Here is a 23,411-nt window from a genome sequence, read left to right as displayed (position 1 = left end):
TGAGCTGTATAAAGCTGGAACAAGTGTGGCTTTGTCCACCACTCACAGCACTGGACAACCTCTTGGCACTGAGGGCTGTGATTGGAACCAGGAACCTGCTTTTGGCTCCCCTGTGCTGCCGCCTGGAGAAGCAGTGAGCACGGCTGCTGTCAGCTCCTGGCAGGGGAGCTTTGCCCTGTGCTCTTACCAGACTCCTCCCGCTGTGAATTATTCACTGGCAATGTGGCAGGTCCCTAACAGCACTGGAGAGACTCTGGCCCCATGTGGACCCAGGTGTAGAAGGTTAGTAAAAACTGCACCCAGATTGTAGCCTTAAGACTTCCCAAGCTTGGCTTCCCATGTTGTAAACACTCTTGCTCACTTAGTGTCCCGATTGAGGACAGCAGGCCTTATTTTAAGCTTTGGAGTTCTACTTCCATGGTAGTTCATTGAGAAAATCTGTTGATTTAAGGTGTTAAAGCAGACATTCTTACCTACTCTTTTCCCTGAACTGTCACCACTTCCATAAGATAGTGGTGGATTACTTTTAGTGTTTCCTTTGCGTGAGTCTCTCCAGGAGTTGTCCGCTCACCTTGTCCTTTGCAAGCTTCTGAGTATTAATGCCTGTCATGATTAAGGTATTGCCTGAGAAAAGTCAGGGAACTTCTTTACTGTGACTTAGTGCTTGTCTTCAAGCATGTGTTCTCACATTCCTTTCTCCCTCGTGCTATTTTTTCTCTTTTCCTCTTTGTTTTCTTCCTGTCCAGTCTTGTTCAGCATTCCCACCATCTCTTTCTTCTCCTTGTTCTTCAGAACAGGCTTGATATGATGCATAAGTGATGCCCACATTGCTTTTGCTGTAGCTCTGTAGAGCAGGAAGGGCTGTAACTGCACCCAGGCTCTGGTGAATGTGGAGCCAAGGAGAGAAGGAGTAGCTGGGTCAGGGGTTGGGGCCATGTTATCTGTATCTGTACTTGTGTTTAATATGAGCATTTGTTTTCAAGCAGGTGTCAGAGGTCCCTTGAGCACAATCCCTCAAGGTGGCTGTGTTGAAGCCAGTTCAGAAAGAATCATTCAGCAGTCAGATTTACAGGATGAAGCTTGACCCTTAGAGGAGAACAGCTAGGGGACCCTGGAATCTATTCCCACAGGTAAAGGGAGGCAGCACAGGGCTGCCTAAAGGCAGGAATAAAAATGATGCTGAGTCCCAGCCATATCTTGATACTCTATGAAGAGAGTTGCAGAAATAGTGATACACCTCGTTCCCAGAGACTGCTTCTCCTGTGTGTCCTCCTTCTTGCCAATATTATATATTACAGCGGTGCATGGGTAATGTTCTCTAAGTGTACAGTGTGTGGCACAAAGGAGGTTTGGAACCAGCCTAATCAGAAAAGATTTGACCCCCTATTTTTTAGGCAGGGTCAGTTTCTGAACTATTTGCTTGGTTTTGTCAGAAAAGCATACCCGTACTGAGGGGCTGGTCCTGCTGGTTCTGTGGCTGGGTTGGTAGGGCTTGTACTTATCCTAAAATAGTTTTTGTAGCTTCACAACCTCATGACAAGATTATTCCATAGTGCAAGCTTTCCAAATTGGAAGACAGAGACAGGCACTGTTCACTCTTTGTTTTTCCACCTATAACAAAGGTTTCAGTTTTTCTCTGGGAATTGAGATAAATTCAGAGAATGCAAAACAACAAAATTCGTGTCCATTTTCCATATGTTATACAACTTTCATAATGTTACATAAAAATAAACACTGCCAGACATTATAGGCTTCCTTTAATTTACTGATCTGCAAGACAGAGCAGGAGCAGCAGCCCTCTTTTATAACCCTTCTGCTTGACACTGGCAGTGTTTGTGCCAGCATGACACTGTCAGTATGTCAGAAAGGCAGGTAGAAGAAGCTTTATTTCCACTTCAAAATGAGGAAGCAGAGGCACAGAAGGGCTTTGTGTCTTGTTAAAGAAGTAAATGCAGTGATTCACTGGAGATAAAGATTGGTGAGGCTTTGGCCCCAGTTCCGTCATAACATTTCTGCTTTTTACCCGTTTCCCACTTGGCCTGGTGCCTCGTTTCGCATTCGTGTCAGACTCCTTGCTCTGAATTGCTGGGGAGAGCCCAGGTCAGGCATTGTAAAACCTCAGGCTGTGTTTCAGGGTTCACAGTTTTAAACAGTGGCTAAAGATCATGAAAGATCAGCAAGGCTAGCTGGCAATGTTTGGTAAGGTTTAAAATTGCATGTTCTGACTCTAGAGTGAGCTCATGTTTATTTTTAAAATATGTTCTGCCAGTAGAAGAAATCTATGGTGAATGTCTCCTTGTTGGGTATGTCAGTGTGCCAGGCATCCACACACCCTTTATCATATTCCTATGAGGGGCAGGACTTGCTGCTTTGTTGGCACCTTTTGGTAATGACATAGTTATTTGAACCTGATTTGTAAACCCTCTTTAGTGGCCTGGTTCCCCCGCAAACTCTGACCTCCTCAAAATTCCATGAATACTATGGACATCAGTCTTTTTTCAGAAGTGAGTGAGGCTTAGGCTGCAATTTCATTTTGCAGTTTCTCTCTAGGGAGCCAGGAGAGCTCTTGTGGGTAGTTTGGGGTAAGATCATTGCTCAGTCAGTGAGGGTCACCTGTGTTATAAGGCAGAGCCCTGTAACAGGCAGGGATTAGAGAGTATTGTTACAGAGTCCTCTTGAAAAATGGTGCAATGAGCATCACTCTTCTGGGGACTCGTGGGGACAACAGATCAACTGTAAGGCAAATGAGTTGTTGCTGTCCTGGAAGGGCAGGACAGTGACCTAATCCTGGTTTTAGAGGCAAGACTAACACAGAAAGAAGGAAATTATTTAGCCAAGGTCACCTACCTGGAGTGGACTCCGTGTTATGCTCTCCTTGCCTCCTGAGCGCTGGGATAGAGCTACAAGTCAGCCAAAGGACCCTTAATCTGCTTGTCTCATTTTTAAAGATGCTCACCTGGAAAGGACATGGCCTCAAAGCTTATCAGAACAATTTCTGTTGATTTCTTTCATGGGCTTTTTACAGCCACTCCTACGCACTTGGGCTGTGTCCAAACCTCTTCTGATCTACGGGCTGTGAGGTGGGAGTGTGACAAGGAACCAGGCTGGGAGCTGACTGTCTCCATCTGCTTCTGCTGCCTGAGAGGAGGGTTTGATCCAGCAAGCGGACTGGGAGTCCCTGTGGGACACCAAACAGATGCTCCCCTTTACAGATAGTGGTGGTGTATCCTCTTCACTCTGCAAGTTGGGACAGGTGGAACGTAGCCCAGCTAATGGTTCTCGCAGAGTGGAAATCTCATGCCTTCCACTTCAGAAAGAAAAGCACACTGAGCTCTGTGGAGAAGGCATTCTGCATTATGAGCCAGCATATTGATTTAGAAAATGTCAGTGCCGAGAGGTTCATGGCAACTCTCAGCTTCTGCCTGCATTTCTGGGATTCCAGCTCAGAGTGCTGGGAATCCTCCTGCTGTTGGGCTCTCCCCTCTGGACACCCCAGCGTCCTGACACTGGAAGGCAGCAAGTCCCAAACCCACCAACAGAGGCTACTTTTTGGCATGTTGCATAACTGAATTGCAGAACTCGTTGCTAAGGGCACTGCATGTCGGTGTAAGTGGGCTGTGAAAAAGCATGAGACAAATTCTTGAGAGGGTGGGAGAGGGAATTGAGCCCATTTGTCATTAGGAAATGTGACTCTCTGAATGCAGCTCCAGCAGAAGAGTCCCAAGGCTGGTTGCTGGAACCTCGGGAACATTCCAAGGGAGGGCAACTTGACACTTATACTTGGGTTTTTTCCTGTACTGTACTAGCTCCTTTTATACTCTACCAATGGGCACCTCTTGTCTTTACCTGTATGGACACTCACACCTTGGCTGTTCCTGGTGGTGGTACAGGCAGTGTTGTTGCACTAGAGAGACTTTTGAGTTGGCCATGGTGAGAGAGAACATCCCATTCTTGGTACCCATTGTCTGCTCCTTGACCCAGTGCCCACAGGCTGATCTGTTTTGAGTGGTTGGCAGAGCCTCCAGGAGAGCATGGATGGGGACCCAGACTCCACTGCTGCCCTTGGAAAAGCTGTACGCAGAAGCCTAGCCAATGTTGTGTCTTGTCTAAAGCCACATATTTTGACTCTTAAGGTCTCTGCTTTTAAAACACATTTCAGGAGTGAGACATTTTGGTAGACACCTCCTTGTTTATGAAGACTGTTTGGGGCAGAAGGAAAGTTGCAAACTGAGATGTGATTCCCTGTACACTGCTCCTGGTCTGGGCAGTCTTCCCACTGCAGAACTGATATTTTCAGGCCATAACAATTTTGAGAAATGGGGCAGGTGTGTAGACAACAGAAGTGCATTAAATGAATAGTCTTGTCAACAGCCCTTCTTGTCCTGCTGGCACAACATTACAGTAAGTGGCAAATAAGCATAATACAAATGCACTTGTATCTAATATTTTTTCCAGTTCCTCTCAGACTGTGTTTGGCGAGCCTCAGTGCCCACCTGTTTCTGCACCCTGTGTGGAAGAAAGCCAAGCCTTGGAACAAAGCCAGGTAAGAACACACCTAAAGTTCAGAGAAAGGAGCTCTGTATGCATGATCCCCTGCAGCTCTCTCAGAGGAGATGTGAAATCTCATATCATATTAGTATGAAACACGTTGATCTAAGCATAGCTTCTGGAGTCCAGTTCAGAGCAAGCTGGGCATTCCCTGGGGTAACATCCAGCAATTAGTAGAAGAAAAAGTGGTTTTGCCAATCTCTTTCCTGCTTGAATTGCTAATCAGACCCTAATTTACTAAATGTTTAAATGGTGCCGAAAAGATCCTGTGCAGGTCCGAAGTGTCATTTAAATTTTCAGCAATGGAGGGCTCACCTATAGAGCAATCACATGAAGATAGCTGCTTGAGGTCCTCCCCTCTAAGGTGTTTTGCACAGTCTGGCTCTGTTCTCTCAGACCTCTTAAAATGTTTAATGTTCTTGTCATTTGCAAGTCTGTGATATTGTTGAGGAAAAGGGATTTTGCACGTTTTGAGATGGCTGATAGCAGTATACAGAGCAGTGTGATTATGGGTCAGGATAAAGAAGGTAGTTCCATGCTGTGAGTACAGTGTGTGTGCCTTCTGATGGGGACTTCAAGGCAGTCGAGAATGCAAGTTAGAAATCTTGTGCTTTCAAGGGGATGGGAGCTCATCTCTGAATTGTTACCTAAAAACAGGTACCCAAGAAAGCCCTATCTAAGCTGTACATGGATGTATATTTTGGCTTCACGTGTGTTGGTCTACAGGCAGTCAGCATCCATTGCTGTTTCCCTTGCAGTGTGAGCTCCTGGGGGGGAAACCTTTTCAAAAGAGATTACAAAAAGCAGGGACCCATATCTGCTGGCCTCATTAAGAGAAGTGGCTGCAGCTCTGAGGGCAGTAACAGAACCTCTTTTGAGCCTCTGAAAGCATCGATATAAAGATCTCTATCTTGGAAAGTGGCCTTTTTACCAGCCATAATGTGAGCCAGACGAGAAGGAAAGCTTTGGGCATTAATAATGAACGAGCCTTTTCTAAGATTCCCAGAGCACGCCATCTCTAGCTAGTTTTCATCTTGCTGCTCTGCATCCTTGCACTGATTTTGCAGTGGTGAAGGAATGTGACACTCAATACACTGTGGGCTGGGGAGCAAGATACTGAGTGATCCTTGCAGATGACAATCTCCATATCTTTGTAATAATTACTCAGTTCAGGAATTCAGAAAAGCCATTTTTGCATATTTTAGTGTGTGCTCTAGGAAAAGGAAGAACTTGAATGGGTAAATGATTTTACAGCATTCTCCAGACTTCCTGGGCACTTTGCTTCTTGCTGAATCAACTTACTTGGGCTTGTGGCAAGAATATGCAGATATTTGGTTCCTGTGTCTGAACCACAGAGGTGCAAATGAAAACTTTTCTTTTGTCCACACAACTCATTTTGGTTTTTGTAGGTCATGCATCCCATTAGAACCAAATGAGAGTAGAATGAAGCAAGCAAACAAACACAAAGTTAATTCGTTTTGGAGATATTTCTTTCTCTCCCTGAGCAGAGCTCCCTTGTTCAGGATAATTCCTTAATTATTAATTATTAATTCCTGTCTTACCCTCTGTCAGTTACTGGCTCTTATAGGAGCCAAAGCCTGGGGCAGAGTGAAGGGAATTGCTGTGCTCTGAATTCCTGGGAGGTGGATTGTGCTCATCACTTCTACACCCACTGCTGGATTACTCTACCTGAACTGTGAGGGCAAGAAGGCCTTTGTCACTTCATGCACACAGCCCTGACCAGTGACATTCCCTCCCATCGCACACCTGTGCTGCCGGCTGCCAAAAGGAGCTCTTCCACCATAAGCAACTGTGTTAAAATCATACCTAGTGAGGCTTTGGTTCCTTCCTGTGTCTTTCAGGTCCCGGAGGATCCAGTTGTGACTCCTAAGCAGCGACATGCTCCAGGCAGCACGCCTGCTCTATGAATTTTCTGCTGCTGGACAGATGTGACCCGCCTGCAGATACACTCCATGTGTCTACACTTCCCAGGAAATACCCCATTGCTTCCTCTGTTTTCCTTTTTTTTTTCTTCTTCTTTTCTTTTTTAATGGAAGAGGAATCTGATAGAGAGATGAATAGAATGAGGTAGAAGGATGAAGGTGTTTCCAATGGTTACAAAGTTGGTTTAGTTCCAGTTTTATTAAGAATTTGCGAGGATAGAAGAAAGCAAAGGTACACTGTGGACTGTAGGTTTTCCTGGAGCAGTCTGAAGCTGTACTGTAGATGTTAAAATTATCAAGGCATGGTTCTATGGCAGTTACATAGATGTAATCATAGCAATAATCATAGCAACCGGCCAGATCCAAGTCCTTGGTTGCATCATGAAGGTTAAAAGAAGTTCCTGTGCTCAAAGGAGTAAAATTTGGTTACATTGCCTTGCAGTGGGTATTGGATAACCTTTTCTCAGGCTTGGAAAAACACGTCTCAGCTAAGTGCTGGTAAAGTACTGCTATTTGCTATCCCAGCTTTGCTGTTGCACTGCAGGGGATAGCTTCTGGAGCGTTCAGTACTCTGTAGTGCCACAGGTGACACAAATTGGAGCACAGCAGAATTCTCAGTGCCAGGACATGCCCTTGTTTTGCTGTTTAATACAAGGAGTGGCAAGTCAGGCCCTTCACGCTGGTTTAAATCTATTCCTACAAGTTATAGGGTGGGATCTGGGGTATTTTCCTGAAGTGCTACTGTATTGCAGAGTATGTCCCCTTTGCCGACCTCCAGCCCCGAGATACAGGGAGAAGATGCCTCCGTTACCTTTTGTTACAAAGTTTCAAGTAAAGATTTTCTGTTACTGTTTCTCCTGGGTTCATTTTTTTTTTTCAGGTAAGGGTGTGAAGTGATAATTTTCACATGGCATTATGTGTAAAACACAGGACCAGCTGCCCTGGAACGCCTGTGGATGCTGAGAGCCTGAAGCCGCCGTTATTTTGGCGGATCTCACTAGGAATGCCCCTTTCTTGTTTGTGTTTGGAACAGCGGTGTTTGGACGGGGTCACACACGTTATCGTTTATTGCTGTAATAGCGGGGCCGTGAGTGACTCCGGGCGTTTGTACCGGGAGCAAAGATGCCGGGCTTGTAGGGGCCCGCACGGACCGCCGTGAGGGGCCGGGCCCTGCCCGCCCTCACGGCCCTCGGGGCCCTGCCCGCCCTCACGGCCCTCGGGGCCCTGCCCGCCCTCACGGCCCCCGGGGCCCTGCCCGCCCTCACGGCCCTCACGGCCCTCGGGGCCCTGCCCGCCCTCACGGCCCTCGGGGCCCTGCCCGCCCTCACGGCCCTCACGGCCCTCGGGGCCCTGCCCGCCCTCACGGCCCCGGGCCCGCCCGCCCGCCCTCCTGCGCTCGGGGCTGTTCCCGCCGCCCGCCGCCGCCTCCCCATTGGCCCTCGTACCGCCCGCCGCCGCCTTCCCATTGGTCGGCGGCCGCTAGCAACAGCGACAGATATATCCTGCCGCGGCCTGATTGGCTGCCGCCTCCCGCCGAGCCATAGCAACAGCAGGGCGCGGGGCGGGGGGCGCTGAGGCGGAGGGAGCGGAGCCCTGAGGGCGGGGGGCGCTGAGGCTGAGGGCGGGGGGCGCTGAGGCTGAGGGCGGGGGGCGCTGAGGCTGAGGCGGGGGGCGCTGAGGCTGAGGCGGGGGGCGCTGAGGGCGCTGAGGCGGGGGGAGCGGAGCCCTGAGGGCGGGGGGCGCTGAGGCTGAGGCTGAGGCTGAGGCGGGGGGCGCTGCGGGCGCTGAGGCGGAGGGAGCGGGAGCCCTGAGGGCGGGGGATGCGCAGGGGCCGCCGCCGCCACCGCGCCTGGTGAAAACCCGTTCTCTAGGCGCTGGCACCGTCGTCCCTGCGGCCCGCGGTGGAACGGAGACGGCACACGGTCAGGAGCCAGCCGGCGACGCGGCTCCGTGCAGAGGCAGCAGCCCCATAGCAAAATTCCCACTGGATCTTGCTGGGCTGCTGTCTGAGATCCCAAATAAGGTACTTTAGTTTTCATCCCTGCTGATATGACATGTCACTACAATGACTGTGACTTAGCCAGCCAGTGGTACGTGATACATGTGGATGAAAGCCAGGGAGGTTACACTTCCCTGCTGTTGAAGATGTATTGGAGTAAAGAGGAATGACGCCTCTCTTACATGAGAGGTATTTTCAGTTCCTTTCAAAAACTTAGTTCTGTTTCCTGTCAGGGGAGATAAGATTAGATTAACATTGCCTATATAGAAATTTTAGATAGCTGTCATTCTATATAGGTTCTTTTCTAAGAACACAACCCATGCAAGGGAATGCAGGTATTTTGGCATATAAGTGACCTTCATTCTACCACTTTTAACACCACCAGTGTCCTAAGACCTTGTAAGTTTTTTAAGTAGTTCAAGAACACAGTTGTTTTGAGTTTTTAGTTAAAAAGAAGAGGCTCAATTCAGCAAAATTCCTCAGGAGTGCTAGAACAAGTATCTTTTCCAAACCTAAATCTGAAAAAGGGTTTTCAGCTAAAGCAGAATTAAAGCCTTTTCTCTTACACTTAATGAATTTAATTTCTGAATTTGGTACAGTTGTTCTCTGGAGGACAACTGAATTTTCTAGGTCGTTTCCCAGGTGAAATAACTTACTGCTTCTCTGTAAATTTATGTTAGACAATTCAAAGTTCCTTACGTAAAATCAAGCAAATTAAAAGTATTTCCCTTTAAGAGATGTAAAGTCAAGTGGTTGAAGTACAGTGTATTCTGGCCCCCTGTTGCCCCGTGTCACCTGGATATTGAACAAAGCACTTTTGAGGAACTAATTGCATTTGGACAGGATTTTGCAAGTGGTGCCCTGATGTCACAGGCCTTGGCCATGCTGGGTTACAGGGGGCTGAGCAGGATTTGGGGGTGGGCTGCTGCTTCCCCATCCATGAGGCAGAACTGACGGGCTGCCTGGCCAGGCAGTAGAGGTAGAGAACAAATGGATCTCTGCTGAATGCCAGTAGTGCTTTTGACCTTCTCTGTCTGTGCCGCTGGCTGGAGTCAGTCTTCTGAGGAGAACCCAGTGGAGTTCTTCCCATTGTATTCACATTGGGGTAGCAATTTGTTCAATTTGTGTCTCACCTCGTTCTGGTTTCCTAGATGTGATTCACGTCCCCATCGTGTTCTGCTTTCCCTGTCCTACCATCTGTAGCAAGCTCTGGGTGTGTTTGTGTTGTTCTTCCTTGGAGCTGTACTTGGAAGCACGCTGAGCACGTGGCTGACCTGCCCTGAGCTGAATGTGCTGTACCTGCTGTTGTCATTCCTCCTCCTCCTCCACATGGCGTGGCCTAGCAAAGGAAGGAGCTTGCCCTAGATAGAAAAAAACCCAAAGGTATTTTTATCCTAAAATGCATAGAAGGGCCCAAAGTACGGTGCCTGCATGTGTTGATTGGTCACAGAAAGGGGATGGAACTCTAGGAGCACTTTCAGAAGTTCTGTTACTTGGCTCTCCCTGAGTGAGGGGGACACTTTCCCAACAGGCAGCATCCATGTTTTTCAGCCTGGCTGCTAGAGGTGGCTTTTGTCTTGGCAGTTCAGCAGACAGCCCTGAGCCTGGCAAGTGTGCTGTGGAAATGGCTCTGTGGAGTCCTGCACAGCAGCTGCCAGGAGAACTTCCCTGAACTAATCCATGCCATTGCTACAGGGGATGCAGGATGTGAGCAGCAGCTTTTCCTGCCTGCAGTCCCTTTGGCAGCTCTGCTGCCTGTCACAGTCACTGGTGCATCCAGCACCACTCAGGACAAATGCTGGGAGACACTTGAAGGCAGTGGTTTCAGGCAGTCTCATTCTGGATGCCTGGCTCACCTTTCTTGGGGCCTCATTTTGAGAGGAAACGAGTACTTTACACAGTGACTCAAGTAGGGCACCCAGAAGAAGAGGCCACTTTTGAAAATGTCGGCAAAGGCATTTTGTTTTATCTCTGCACTTCATTAGCCTGATCCCCAAAGTCTTTCGTGTTATGTTCTACAGTGAAAGGTCATTGTTTCAGATCAATCATTTTCAGTGGGATTTAATCCAGTTCTAAGTCAAACTAATCCACTTTGGTAAAGGTTGAAGGGCAGGAAAAATTCATGTTATGACAGATCTGGTCTTATTTTTTAAATGTGGCTGTTGATGCTGAGTCCTTAATAGTGTATGCTCAGCATGAGGTGTTTTTCAGAGAGGTTCCAGAAATTGTAGGATTCGGTTATGTTGTATTCATATTGGGTTTTTTGGTCCAGTATTTTTTTAACACAAGTTGTTTTTTTTCCTCTTACCTGTAGAGCCTCTTTTCAAAATGGTGCTCTGGTGGCAGCTGCTGCTGCTGAGCAGGCTTGTTCATGTTTTCCTGTTGAAGCTTGTCATTCCTGGTTACTTGCCCCTCATTACATAAAGAGTAAAACTGCATTCTTCTGCCTGGGCAGGACTAGCAAACAGCCTAGTCTGAAGTAGCTCATGAGGAGTTAAAGCTGCTTTCAATTAGCTACTGTGTTCTTGCCACTTAAAGGAACCCCCACAACTGAGCATGCTTGACAACCCCCTGTGCATATCCCTGAATCATTCTGGCAAGAAAAAACTGCCATCATCTTTTATTCAGACATAGTGCTGCTTCCTCACTGGACTCTGAAATGAGCAGGTGCTGGAAGATTAGCACATTTTGCCAGAGAGTTCTGAGGGTTTATCAGCTTGTGTCTGCACAGGATTTTGAACCTGCAAAAGGCTACTGTGTGTGAATGCTGAATGGTATTAAATACACTGCAGCCATCCCAAATAGGCTTCAGGGTACAGACCTACCCTTTCCCATGAGGGAGAAAAGCTTTGCAGGTTTTGTACAAATCAGAACCCTTCTGTTTTAAAGTTCTTCCCCTGTAGGTTAATAGATACACTGTACTTCACCACAATGCATGGCATGAACCCTGGTGCTGCTGCTGAGCAGCGCTCAGGCACTGTCATCTTTCTTCATTCGAGGATTTACCCTTGAGTTATGAGGGAGGTTCTGTGAGAGTGATTCAAGATTAATATGAAATTGAAATATGACAAAGAGTAGAATATTTTCACACACTGTGACAGCCTAGAGGCTTGTTAAGCTGTGGTGTATGGTTTGGCTAGAAATCTGTCACTGAAATTACAGTCCCTTGTGGTTTGGGAGAGAATCATCACACCACAGCTACACCCACTGCTATCTCGTGCTCTGATCTTGTCGTTGGTTACACCACCTATCATCCTGATCTCACTTTACTGAGGGAATGTGCTGCTAGAGTTCTAACAATAAAAATTACAGACAGTCCTAAGCCTCTGGAAGGATCTGTCCTTACAGCACTATCTGAGCATCATGCCCCAGGTAGGGGCCAGTCACAATTATATCCAAGATCAGATGTTAACAAACTCCACCTCTATCTCTTCCACAGTTGTCTCTGCTTCGTTTGCTGTGATGTGGAAGCTGGTTAACCTCCCCCACCAGTGGGTGGTTTTTCTTCTCTCTCTGTTTTTCAGTATCTTGTCCCCAAGACTTTCATCATTTAGGAGTTCCCTAAATAAAACATTTCCTTGCTGCAGAAAGGAGAGGGAAGATCATTTTCTCCAGGGATCAGGAGGATGTTAGTGGCAGGGACTTTGTAGCAGCACTGCTGTAGTTCCATGAGTCTCGGAAAGAGTGTCACAAAGTGTGTGAGCTCCCTAAGTGCTTCCAGGACAACAAAAGGGGAGGTTTTCCACCCTGGGGAGAGCCTGGGAATGGCACGTGGTGGTTTCCTTGTGGTGTTGCCTCTTCCCCAGTGTCCCTGCAGCTGAACATCAGCACGGAGAAGACCCTCTGAGGCTGCTGTGGTGTCCCCAGTGCTCCTGTGCCAGTGAGCCCTGAACTGGGATGACATTTCAGCAGGCAGCTATTTATGGAACATGGGTGCTGTCCAATAATCAGATATGCCTGTGGAGCACAGCCACTGCCTTAGGTCATAGTGCAATTTTCACTGCTATAAATTTCTCCATCTACAAATTCTTGCTGGGTGTGGTCACTCTGTGAACAGTTCTCACTCCTGCCTCATGAGAGCAGTATTCCTGAGCTTTGCTGGGAATCACGGAGTGATGCCTCACATCTGAGCTCAGCAGGGGAACCACAGTCAGGCACTGTTTGCACCCCACTCACCACTCTAATGAAAGGCCTGCTGATTTTTCCATTCTCTTTCCATTTTTAAGGCACTGTGACTCATAAATATTGTAGTAGATGATAAACCCATTGCATGAGCTCTGATTTCTGTTTATTTGTACCTCTGTGGATCTGTGGACCCACTGTTGAGGATGAAGATCCCGGGCACTAGGCACTATATGCACAGGAGAATATAGGTACTCTCCCCCAGACCTTGGATGTGAAATGCAATCTCCTCCCTTTCTTTAGGTTACAGTCAGACTGTGGAAATGCTGCACACAACGTTGCCTTATTTTAGCACTTTTTCTTGCCACTGTTGAATTTAGATGTGTATCTGGTTTTAGAGCAGTGAGGTTACACATGACCTCGTGGATTCAAGGTTAGGAAATTTTGAGATGCTTTAGTCTGAGAAATAGCTCAGTGTTTTATAGAAGTCTCAATTAAGGAAACCAAAGCATTTAATGAGAGTGTTTTGTGCATGTATAGATATATCCACATATATTTGGCAGATTAATGCAGATTGGTTCAGTGGGTGAATAACTCGTTTTAAAAATACTTTGTAATCCGTTTCCCTGGGGAGTCTGAAGCTGCTGTACAAGACTAGAAAGCTTCTGGTAAACCCTACATATTTTCAGAGCTGTTGGAATGCTTTGCAAAATGACTAATCTCTACTGAGAAATTATTACAACTGCAAAGGTTCCCAACTGAAGTGTGCTGGACAAGGAGGATTGGCACATCTCTCACTACTCTTTCCTTAGGGTCAGATACGTTAAAATCTGTATTTTTACATGGAATTATATCTTTTCAAAATCACATCCTTGCTGTCCACACCTAAACATTTATTCTAAGGTAAAATCAATACAAGTTTTAAAACAACCATAAGAATACATTGAACTGATACTTGGGATCCATTCTGTAAAGGTTTTAGATGTCACTGCCTTCTCTTACAAACAGTGAAAACAAAATCCCAGCAGGAAAAAGCTCCATTTGGTTTGCTGGGATGCGTTCACAGTGGTGTATGTGCTTCACACTGCTGCAAAGGGCTCTTTCCAGAATGTTCTGGCAGTTTATGACTTGCTGGGTGTAATTTTTATCTTTCATGCCTTATTACGTATAACTATAGTTTATTATTTGTCATAGTTATTTATGTCCTTTAACAAGACAGCAATATTCTTCTAATCCCTTTTAAAACCGCAGCATTTATTTTAAATGGCATTAGGTTTTAAATGCAGAAAAGCCAGCAGCATTAGAGTTAAGGCTAAAAACTTTTGTCTGACACAAGGGGTTGGATCGACTCATTTGAAGCAGTGCGAGAGTCCCGAGAGCAGTGGGAGAGCATCAGGAGTAAGTGCAGCCTTATCCCAGGGTGTGCCAAGGGACTTTCTTTCCTTGTCTTTGGGGGCGAGGACACTTCCGAGCTGAAATTGCCACAGGTGCTCTGCTCTCTGCTGCTGAGCAAAGCTTTCTCTCAGCCCTACAGCGGCTCCCCACGCCTTCAGCGGCGCAGCGATGTTTAAATGATGGCCAGGGTTGAATAGAAAAAGTTAATCTGTGATTTAGTGTGAGAGATGAGTAACGTGGCTCCCAGCGTTTCTGTGGACAGCCGCAGCAGTTCGTTGTTTGTGCAGGTTCTTACCTTGAGATGATTTTTATGTAAGAATGGTCGTCTGTCAATTTGTGAAAGAGGAGCTTGACTAGTACACATTCAAGTATGTAGTAAAATTGAATTTATCTGCATCTCTTAGGCAAGGTAGTAGAATTGGCCCGTGGTACCTCCCCCACAGCTCGGGCTGTTTCAAGGCAGCCGGGATGCGAGCTACACTTATTTCCCCGAAAGAGGCACAACCGTGCCGCCGCTGCAAGACAACGGCGGCAGGCTGCGGCCGCACAAAGCAGCCATGGGGCTGGGCAGGGTCGCACACGTGAACGCGGAGCGCGGTCACCCCGAGCGCGGTCAGCCAGCCTGGCCCGCCAGTACCCCTGGCGAGGCCGGGCAGGGCGGGCGAGGCGGTGCCGGTGTCCGAGCCCCGCCGTGCCCCGTCCCGTCCCGCAGTGCCCGCGCCCCCCGCCCACCTCCACCTTTGCAGCAGGAAAATGCAGCACTCGCAGCGCGCACGCGCGGCCCGCGGCCGGCGCCCCGCGATGGCTATTTATAGCAAGTGACGTCACCTAGAAATAGAGCGCGGGGGAGCGGCGCCCCCTCCCCTCCCCTGCAGCACCGCGGCTCCGCCCCCTCGTTGCCTTCCCGGCGCGCAGGCGCGGGCGGCGGCAGCAGCGCGAGGCTCCGAGCCGCACACGCCGCGGTCGGTCCGGGAGCGCGGCCGGCGGGCGAGGGAGCGGCGGCCAGCGCGGCACAGCGCGGCACGGCACTGCCCGGCGCGGCACAGCCCGGCGCGGCACAGCACAGCGGGCGGCTCCGCTTACGGTTCCTGCTCCCGCCACCCGTGCGCGGCCAGCCGCACATCCCCGCCCGCCTTCCGCTCTCTCTCAGGGGCGCGCAGAGCCCAGCCCGGCAGCCACCACGGAAGCGGCCATGGGGGACCGAGAGCAGCTGCTGCAGAGAGCCCGCCTGGCCGAGCAGGCGGAGAGATACGATGACATGGCCTCGGCCATGAAGTCGGTGAGTGGGGCCGGTAGCGTGGCGGCCGTGCGGGGCGCTCGGGGAGGAGTGTGTAGGGGAGTAGTGGCGGGGGAGGGACGGAAAGGAAGCGCGGGCCGGTCCGAGGCGGGGTTGGGGCCGGGGAGGATGCAGCCGCCGGGTCCCACCCGTCGCGGTGAAGAAAGGAGGGCGGGAGCAGGAGCCAGACCGTCCCGCCGGGACACCTCGCCGCCGTGTGGGGCGGTGCCCAGTACTACCTGCCTTCTGCAAATATGAGACGAAGAGTAGCCGGTCCAAACCGGACCTAGCACCCCCTTTCAAAATGTGTTTCCTTCCCCCCTCCGTTCCCCGTAGGGGCTGTCTCGCAGCCCTCCCGCTCCCCGCTGTCCCTGCCCCGGGGGTGTGGCTGTCCCCATGCCCTCCTCTCCGTCTCCCCACCGCGCCAATCGGGCTCGCGGTGCGGCCATTTGAATGGCGCCCGCCTCTCCTGGCGGCGGGAACGCTGTGCATTCCTTCTCTGCCACACACCGGGCCCGTCCTCGCCCACCTCCCTTCCACCCCCATGGGGTGCTGCCTTTCACCTTGGGGTGCCTCTCCCCTGCTGGGAGCCGCCAGCTTTTGGGGCTGCTGGTGCTGTGGGACGGGCACTGCGCCGGGGGCTGGCTGGGGACACTGCAAGAGGAGCCCCTTCCTCTTCCAGACCTTTCCTTTGCCTCACCGTAAAAGACACGAATAGAGGCCTCATTCACTTACGTTGGTGATTCAAAGATAGTAGCTGCATCCAGGTATGAAAGCTACCCCCTGTTCCAGGAGCATTTCCCGAGCTTTAACGTTGCCTTTTTGCCTCTTCTTTGTAGGGTAACAGTTTCTCAGTGCATTCCGTACCCTGTTGAATACTGTGAAATGTGTTTAAACAATGTTACATTTGCAACTCTGCTCCTTTCAGAACCAAGCAATGCAAATTATTTGTGTTGATCTACCTGTACTGATACATAATAAAATTGTAGAATGATCAAACCTATTATGTCTAGTCCCTTTTTTGAAAACAAAGTATTCACACGATCCGGACGTTATGGGTAATGTTAATGCCATTGGGTGCTTAGCAGTGTCTTTCCATATCAGATTACAATTGGTTTGTTCTTGCTGATCTGTCCTCTGTGAACACCAAAGGCCCCAAGAGGAACTGATGCTCTTGAAGGTGCTGCTGTTTGAAGGCACGAGATGATTTTAATTTGAAAAAAACCAGCTTCAAATGGAGTCCACATTTTCGTTGTAAGAATGTCACCTCCCTTAAGTGAGAGCAGTAAAAAGACACTAATTTTGCTGCTCTTGTTAACTTTTGCCATTATGTTGTTATAAATAATTATCACCAATCCAGTTCTAAACCAGTGATACTTCTGACTGTCTCAATACCAGAGCCACAAGGTATTAAAATAAGGTGCATTTATAATTCTATCTCTAGAGTTCTTTACATATGATGTAACAGTAAAAGCTCTTTCAGTTGGTCATTTAAAAAGATGAAATAGAGGACCCACTAAAATGTACTGCTCGAGAAGACAACTTCTAGCTGTCATTAGTAGAAAGCTTTCTATTTCTCCAATAACTGCAGACCTGCAGTATAAGTGTGGTCTGTGGGCACATGTGAAACCATGAGAACACAGTTGCTGTGCTTTAGGAAGTGTGTAAATAAAGTACTTATATCTAGTGTGTATGTCCACTTGTCTTCAAACTACTAATTGCTGTGAAAATTTTCATTCTTCTGGGGCCATGGTATTTTCCTCTGTAACACCACTTCTGCTTGCAAATAAGTTGGGTGATCATGAGCTTCTGTAATTGGGAGCTCGAGAACACTTTGTAAGTGAGTGGAGTCTTGAAACTTATAGATGCTTTTAAAATACAAAAAGCCATCTGAATTTAAAAGCAACAGTTCCCTTATTTTGAGCTGTTCATACACTGTTGCATATCTGTAATGTAACATCTGTTGATTACTCCAACAGGGCCATTTCCAGAATGCTCTTTAGGGTTGGGGCTGGTTTTGTAGGTCTGAGCATAATCTTCTATGGAATGTTCTGAGGGCTGTCTGTCCTCACAGCTCACACCTCTTTTTCAGTGATTGCAAATAACAGAGATAATTAAGAGAGCTTTTATTTATCCATATAGGTTAATACTGAAGTAATCTTGCAATGCAGAGAATTTAGACTTCCTCCAGAGAAAGGAAATCAGTATTCCAACTCAGAAATAGATTCTCCAAGATATCTTGATTTGAGAAGTTTTGGGTTTTTTTTTTTAATCTCTGAATGTAACATATCTGATACTTTTTACAGGTGCTATATGAAAGTAGTGTGCTTTCAGTGTAAACTGAAATCTGAACAATTAATCTTGGTTTTAGATATTACTACACTTAACAGTACAGAATATAGCCAACAGCATTATGGTTACTTCAGAAACAAAGTATCAAATGCTTGTTTTAGTGAAAGTGTATTTGCCTGATTTTTGACCACTGGAGAAAAGAAGTGTGACAAGGCTGCCATTTCGTGTCAGCATAAATCTGGAGAAACATTTATTTTTCATTCCCATCAATTCCTTCTATAAAGAAAAAAAGCCAGACCAAGTAGCAGTTGTAGCTTAAATAAGGAATTTACTGCACAATACAAATTTTTGTTGTTGTAAATCTATTTTGATGGAGAATTCCAGTATTTTTGCTTGTAATGTGTAAACAGGAGAGGAAAATGAAATAGTTGCTGTTACAAATTAATGGGTTTAGTAAACGAAACCCATGAATTTGTAACTATTCAAGTTATTTTAATAGAAAATACAATCATATGTAAATGTCCTTCTTCCATGGGGCATGGCATTCCCATTTGATTTAATGCTCCAGGATCCAGCTATTTTAATAAAGCCTACACGGTAGGTACAGAATTGTTTCTCAGCACACTGCAGAAAGATGCTTTGGGTGTAAGTGTGAAAGGTTCCCAGTTGATCCCACAAATGCCTCAGCCTCCTGAGATTACGGCATTGAGCGCCCTTTGGTTTAGAGAATTCCAGAAATCATGAAAAATTGTAGCTGCATGAGCCCTTCATTTTTGGGCCAGTATTAATCCTAAGAGGTCATGCTTAGGACCTCTTCATTTATATTGCTTTTCCAATATAGCTACATAGTGGTAAAAAATAATTACTTTTTACATTTGGTAATGTGGGTGATGTGAGATACAGAATTTTAAAATTAGTCATGTGAGAAATACTACACAATGAAATAAATTTAAGTCTTGAACTAAAGTTTTTGAAACAAAGTAGCTTGAGGTTCTAGTTTGTTTATGTAGGCTTTAGCTGTACATATAAATGGGCTTTAAAAGTTTGGGGTGTTCTGTATTTTCAGTACCTACCCCTGAGTGTCTGGTTTGGGGTTGATGAAGTGTGTTTGTGTAGGAGAGGGGAATGAGTTGTCCTTAGTGTAAGCAGTGCCCTCCCCTGTTGGGAGATGACTTCCTCATGGCCTTCTCTGGGGTAAATGTAGCTACAGAAATTCCAGTTCTTGCTGTAGAGCTCTGAAACCACATGATACAAGAAACTGATCCAGTTTAAATTAATTTGTCTGGTTTCTATTTGTTCCAAAATTATGGAGTGCATAACTTTGTATCAGGCAAGTTCTAATAACTTCACCTGACTGTACTGCCTCAGGTACAGTCCTTTTTGCAGCAGCTGGCTCAGAACTGGCTCTAGCTGACAGAACCAGTATAATCACAGGCCGCTGACCTGCGTCGGCTCATGGATCTGCTCTCCATCGTGGGACATTCACTTTGGGGTGGTTTCCAAAGGAGCTCAGCTTGGTGTATGGCCCGTGTGGGATCACACACAGAAGTCATTTCTGAGCTGATGGAGTCCTGCCACACTAATTAGTACGTGGAGTAAGGAATTCCAGGGTTATAGTCAGGATTCCTTTTGTATGCTCCCACTTTGGTCACTGGACAGTGAAAGAACTGTTAATATCTTTACTATAGAAGATTTTGGTGGGCTGTGGTGGAGACTGTTGAGGAAAACACTGATTGGGAGCTGTGATGAAGATTCTGGAGATGTCATTAAAGTTGACTCCTGTGCATTTCATCCTCTGTAGGTTGTCTCTAATTCTATTAGGACAAGCAGAGCAGTGTCTTTTGGGACTTCAGGTTCCTGAACTGTGGAAAAGTCATTTTGGAGATAAAACTAATTGGCTTAATGTATTTTTAAGAACAAAACCTAAATTTGAAAGTAAACTCCCTTATTGTAAGAGTTGTAATTCATGTAAAGTTGGGGTTCTTTTTTATCTGGAAACAAGCACATTTCTTAGAAGGTTCACTGCCTACCCCAGCAGTCTCAGAATAGTGTAAGTATTGGTGACTTGATTGTTTGTAGTATGTAAGTATTTGGTTGTGAACACTCTGGTGTCTGTCAAGCAGTGTAAATGTGAACATTTTAAAAAAGAGATAGTTAATGATTTTAATGTGTCTGAGCAAGGATAAGTTTATTTTCACACCAAAGTACATATCCTTAGAATTCTAGTGACTACTTTTAAAGCAATATGCTTAAGGTGGAGGAGTTACATTTTTCATCCTAATTCCTTTGAGTGTAATTTCATGTGTATCAACTTTAAAAAGTAGAACAATTTCAAGTGATCATGAGTCCGATAGCCTAAATTAAAACATCAAGAGAAATAGGCCTAAATATACAGTATTAGAAGTATTATCCTTCTATCTCAGCTTTTTGAAGTACAGTTCAAAGTTGATCATGGCTTCATTCCTGATCTGCTGTCCTATTTGTGTGCAGTTTCTTTCACGTCCTATCCCTGGGATTTGTCTGCAGCCAGTTAGCAGAAATCAGGGGCACTTTTGTATTGTGTCAGAAAGATACCATGAAACACTAATTCCACTGGTGCTGTGCAGAGCTTAATGACTGCAGTGCTTCCGTCTCTGCTGTCGAGCGAAGCAAGCGGCAGGAACAGAAATGTGAGAATTGCACCAGCTTCCAGTGTTGGTGCTGTGCTCCAGATTCAAAATCTGGTGTTCTAAGTAATTTAAATTCATCATAAGTGTGTAGTCTGTATAATTATAGCAGACTTCCTAAAAAACCTGAGCCTTCCTCAGATTGCTTCTCCATTTCACGAGCCTGCCTCACTTCTATTCAGTGAATGTTCTTTGCAATGGCTTCTAAATACCCTTTCTATTACATTAGAACTATGGGGATTTCTCTTTTTTAAGTCCTTACTGCAGAACGGTTATAAACTTTCAGTGGTATAAAGTTACTCCTGTCTAGAAGGAATTTTGGGTTCTAGAAGAAATTTTGCACACTCTTGTCTAAGGCAAACCCTTTAAATTTGCTCTTTGTCTGTATTCTCAGGTGACTGAGCTGAATGAGCCCCTCTCAAACGAGGATAGGAACCTGCTGTCTGTAGCCTACAAGAATGTAGTTGGAGCTAGACGGTCCTCCTGGCGCGTCATCAGCAGCATAGAGCAGAAGACTATGGCAGATGGGAATGAGAAGAAGCTGGAGAAGGTTAAAGCCTATAGGGAGAAGATAGAAAAGGAGCTCGAGACAGTCTGCAATGATGTTTTGGCTCTCCTAGATAAATACTTGATCAAGAACTGCAATGACTTCCAGTATGAGAGCAAGGTCTTTTACCTGAAAATGAAGGGGGATTACTACCGCTATCTGGCAGAAGTTGCTGCTGGAGAGAAGAAGAACAGTGTCGTGGAAGCCTCAGAAGCCGCCTATAAAGAGGCTTTTGAAATCAGCAAAGAGCACATGCAGCCCACTCACCCCATTAGGCTTGGGCTGGCACTCAATTTCTCAGTGTTCTACTATGAAATCCAGAATGCCCCAGAGCAGGCCTGCCTTTTAGCCAAACAAGCCTTTGATGATGCCATAGCAGAGCTGGACACACTAAATGAGGATTCCTACAAGGACTCCACTCTCATCATGCAGTTACTTCGAGATAACCTCACTCTGTGGACGAGTGATCAGCAGGATGAAGAAGCAGGAGAGGGCAATAATTAATGAGCTTTCCTCTGATCCCTCTTTCATCCACTTGTCCATCCCCATCATCACCAATATTTCCTTGCCACAGTCACACTAAATATCTAGTGCTAAGCATATCTGTATTGTACAGCTGTTCAGATCTGCTGTCCACTTTATCAAGAAGCAGTTTCAGATGAGTCTCCATGGGCATTGATGGATCAATTGGTTTATTGGCCCTATTTATCTTAGTTGCACTTAAGCAGTGCAGAAGGAGGCATTCTTAGTTTGCCTGTTGATTGGAAAGAATAATGGAAAGGGATTGAGGATGACTAGATTCCAGGTGAATTTTTTCCGTTTGAAATGAGCTGACAGTTCTGTTAAGCAGTACATTTTGTGCATGCAAAGTAAATTAGCCACCCCAAATTTTTTTCAGTCAATGAAAACAGTTAAGCTGATGTGAAATGACAACTCTATTCATCAGTTTACAATAAACTGTTTGAAATGTGAGGTTTCAGTAGAAATTTGGTTTTTTTGCCTCTAACTTATGTGCACAGTTTCTTTAAATGCAGTGCATCTACCTAAGAGTTTTGATACTTGTAACCTTTTGCAGTTGTTTTGAAGAATCATGAATTTATTTTTTGTAAACTCTTTGGCTGTTTAGTTGTCTGTGTATTCTGACAACTCTATGTCAATATTTGCCCATGTTAAGATGGATGACTGGGAAGCCAGACTTCTAAATTAAATGTTTTGGAATTAAGTGAATAAAATAAAATGCTGCTTCAGGGATGTTATCTCTACATGAGCTGTCCTGTCTTTTGTTTGGAAAGGAGACAGAGTTATTTAACACATCACTGATGGGTTAAAACATATTTAATCAAATGTTTAATGAGAAGTTGACACATGCTAAACAGCACAAAAACACAACATAGTGTTCTGAAAGAAGAAAAACCCAAACCCACAAACCCCAAAAGCACTCACAGTGGGGGTCACCTCTGTTAAAGTGGAGCTTCCCAAGGTGGTCTGTTTAGTTGTTTGCTCAGTACAACAGTTGGTGAACAGTTGCAAAGCCCATAACTCACCATATCAATGCAGAGACTTGTGTTTGCTTCTGTCCACTGTAACTTCTCAGCTCTTTCTCTGAAGTGCTGATCACCAAATCAGCTTTACATGTGAATATCCCAGTAGCTATTTCATATTTACCTGCTTCACACAGAAGCAATACTTGTTGCTAAAGAGTGCCTTTCTCTATTTAGCTCACTTAAGTTAACACTGTTTTTGTTTTTTCCCAACAGTTAGTGTACGTTTATTGGTGCTGTACACAGTTCTTTCATGGTATGGCCCAGAAGCAGGAAAAGTTAGCTGTATCCAGACTTCCAGTGGCACCTGAGCTAGCTCAAAGGTCATGTAAGTTCTCATTTATCAGAACTGATAGACTTTAATTCTAGAAATAATTATTACTGATCAGAATTACCCACAACAACTGCTCATACTTTTTTAAAAGCAGTGCACTGTTTTAAAGCATCTCGAGTTCTAGAGTTTTTAATGGTAGATTTGTGTGTGTTTATGTATTCTATCATCTTAGAGATAATTCTGCCTTTATCATATCAGTAAAATTGGCAACAATTGAACAACAACAACATCTGAAAAAGGTGAAAATACAGGTACACACCTTCCTTCTGCCCCTGTGGAACCAAAGTAAAACTTGGCCACAAGATTGTCTTTTTACATTGAAACACTCTGGATGGTTAATAATAATATTGGCAGTTGGTAGGTTTGTTTCCCTGTTGATAGAAGGATCTGTGGTTTTGTTACCTTCTTTATTTTTCATAATTCAGAGGCCAAGGGGTCCTTCCTCATTTTCCTTACTCTCTTGTGCAGACCCTTTCTCACAAAACCATGAGCATGATGTGATTTGTAAGTAGTCAGCAGGTCTGGCATCTCTGGACTGGCTGATGGCTGTTGCCCTGGGCATCCAAAGTGGAGACCAAAGTGATTCTGCAGTGTAGCAGTGGATTAGATTCCCAGTAGCAAAGCAGATACTTCTCCCCTGTTTTCCAGCTGTCAGTGAATGAGCCAATGACATGCAGAGCATGTTTTTGTGGTTGTGTTTTGGTAGGGGTTAGTAGAGAGTTTTCCATGGAGCAAGCAAAAAAATGCT

At 46.1% G+C, this 23,411-nt stretch overlaps 1 protein-coding gene across 1 annotated transcript; it reads left to right on the top strand.

Moving 5' to 3' along the window:
- Positions 1 to 14,934: 14,934 nt before the first annotated feature.
- Positions 14,935 to 22,050, top strand: YWHAH (tyrosine 3-monooxygenase/tryptophan 5-monooxygenase activation protein eta). The gene is made up of 2 exons (XM_066331244.1): positions 14,935 to 15,286; positions 20,636 to 22,050. The coding sequence occupies exons 1-2, from the start codon at positions 15,200 to 15,202 to the stop codon at positions 21,290 to 21,292; spliced, it is 744 nt and encodes a 247-aa protein (XP_066187341.1). The 5' UTR covers positions 14,935 to 15,199; the 3' UTR covers positions 21,293 to 22,050.
- The last annotated feature ends 1,361 nt before the right edge of the window (positions 22,051 to 23,411 follow it).

This window comes from Sylvia atricapilla, chromosome 17 (assembly GCF_009819655.1).
Source record: "Sylvia atricapilla isolate bSylAtr1 chromosome 17, bSylAtr1.pri, whole genome shotgun sequence".
Lineage (NCBI taxonomy): Eukaryota > Metazoa > Chordata > Aves > Passeriformes > Sylviidae > Sylvia > Sylvia atricapilla.
The sequence above is the reverse complement of the archived record's forward strand: the minus strand, read 5'-3'. Positions and strand labels throughout refer to the sequence as shown.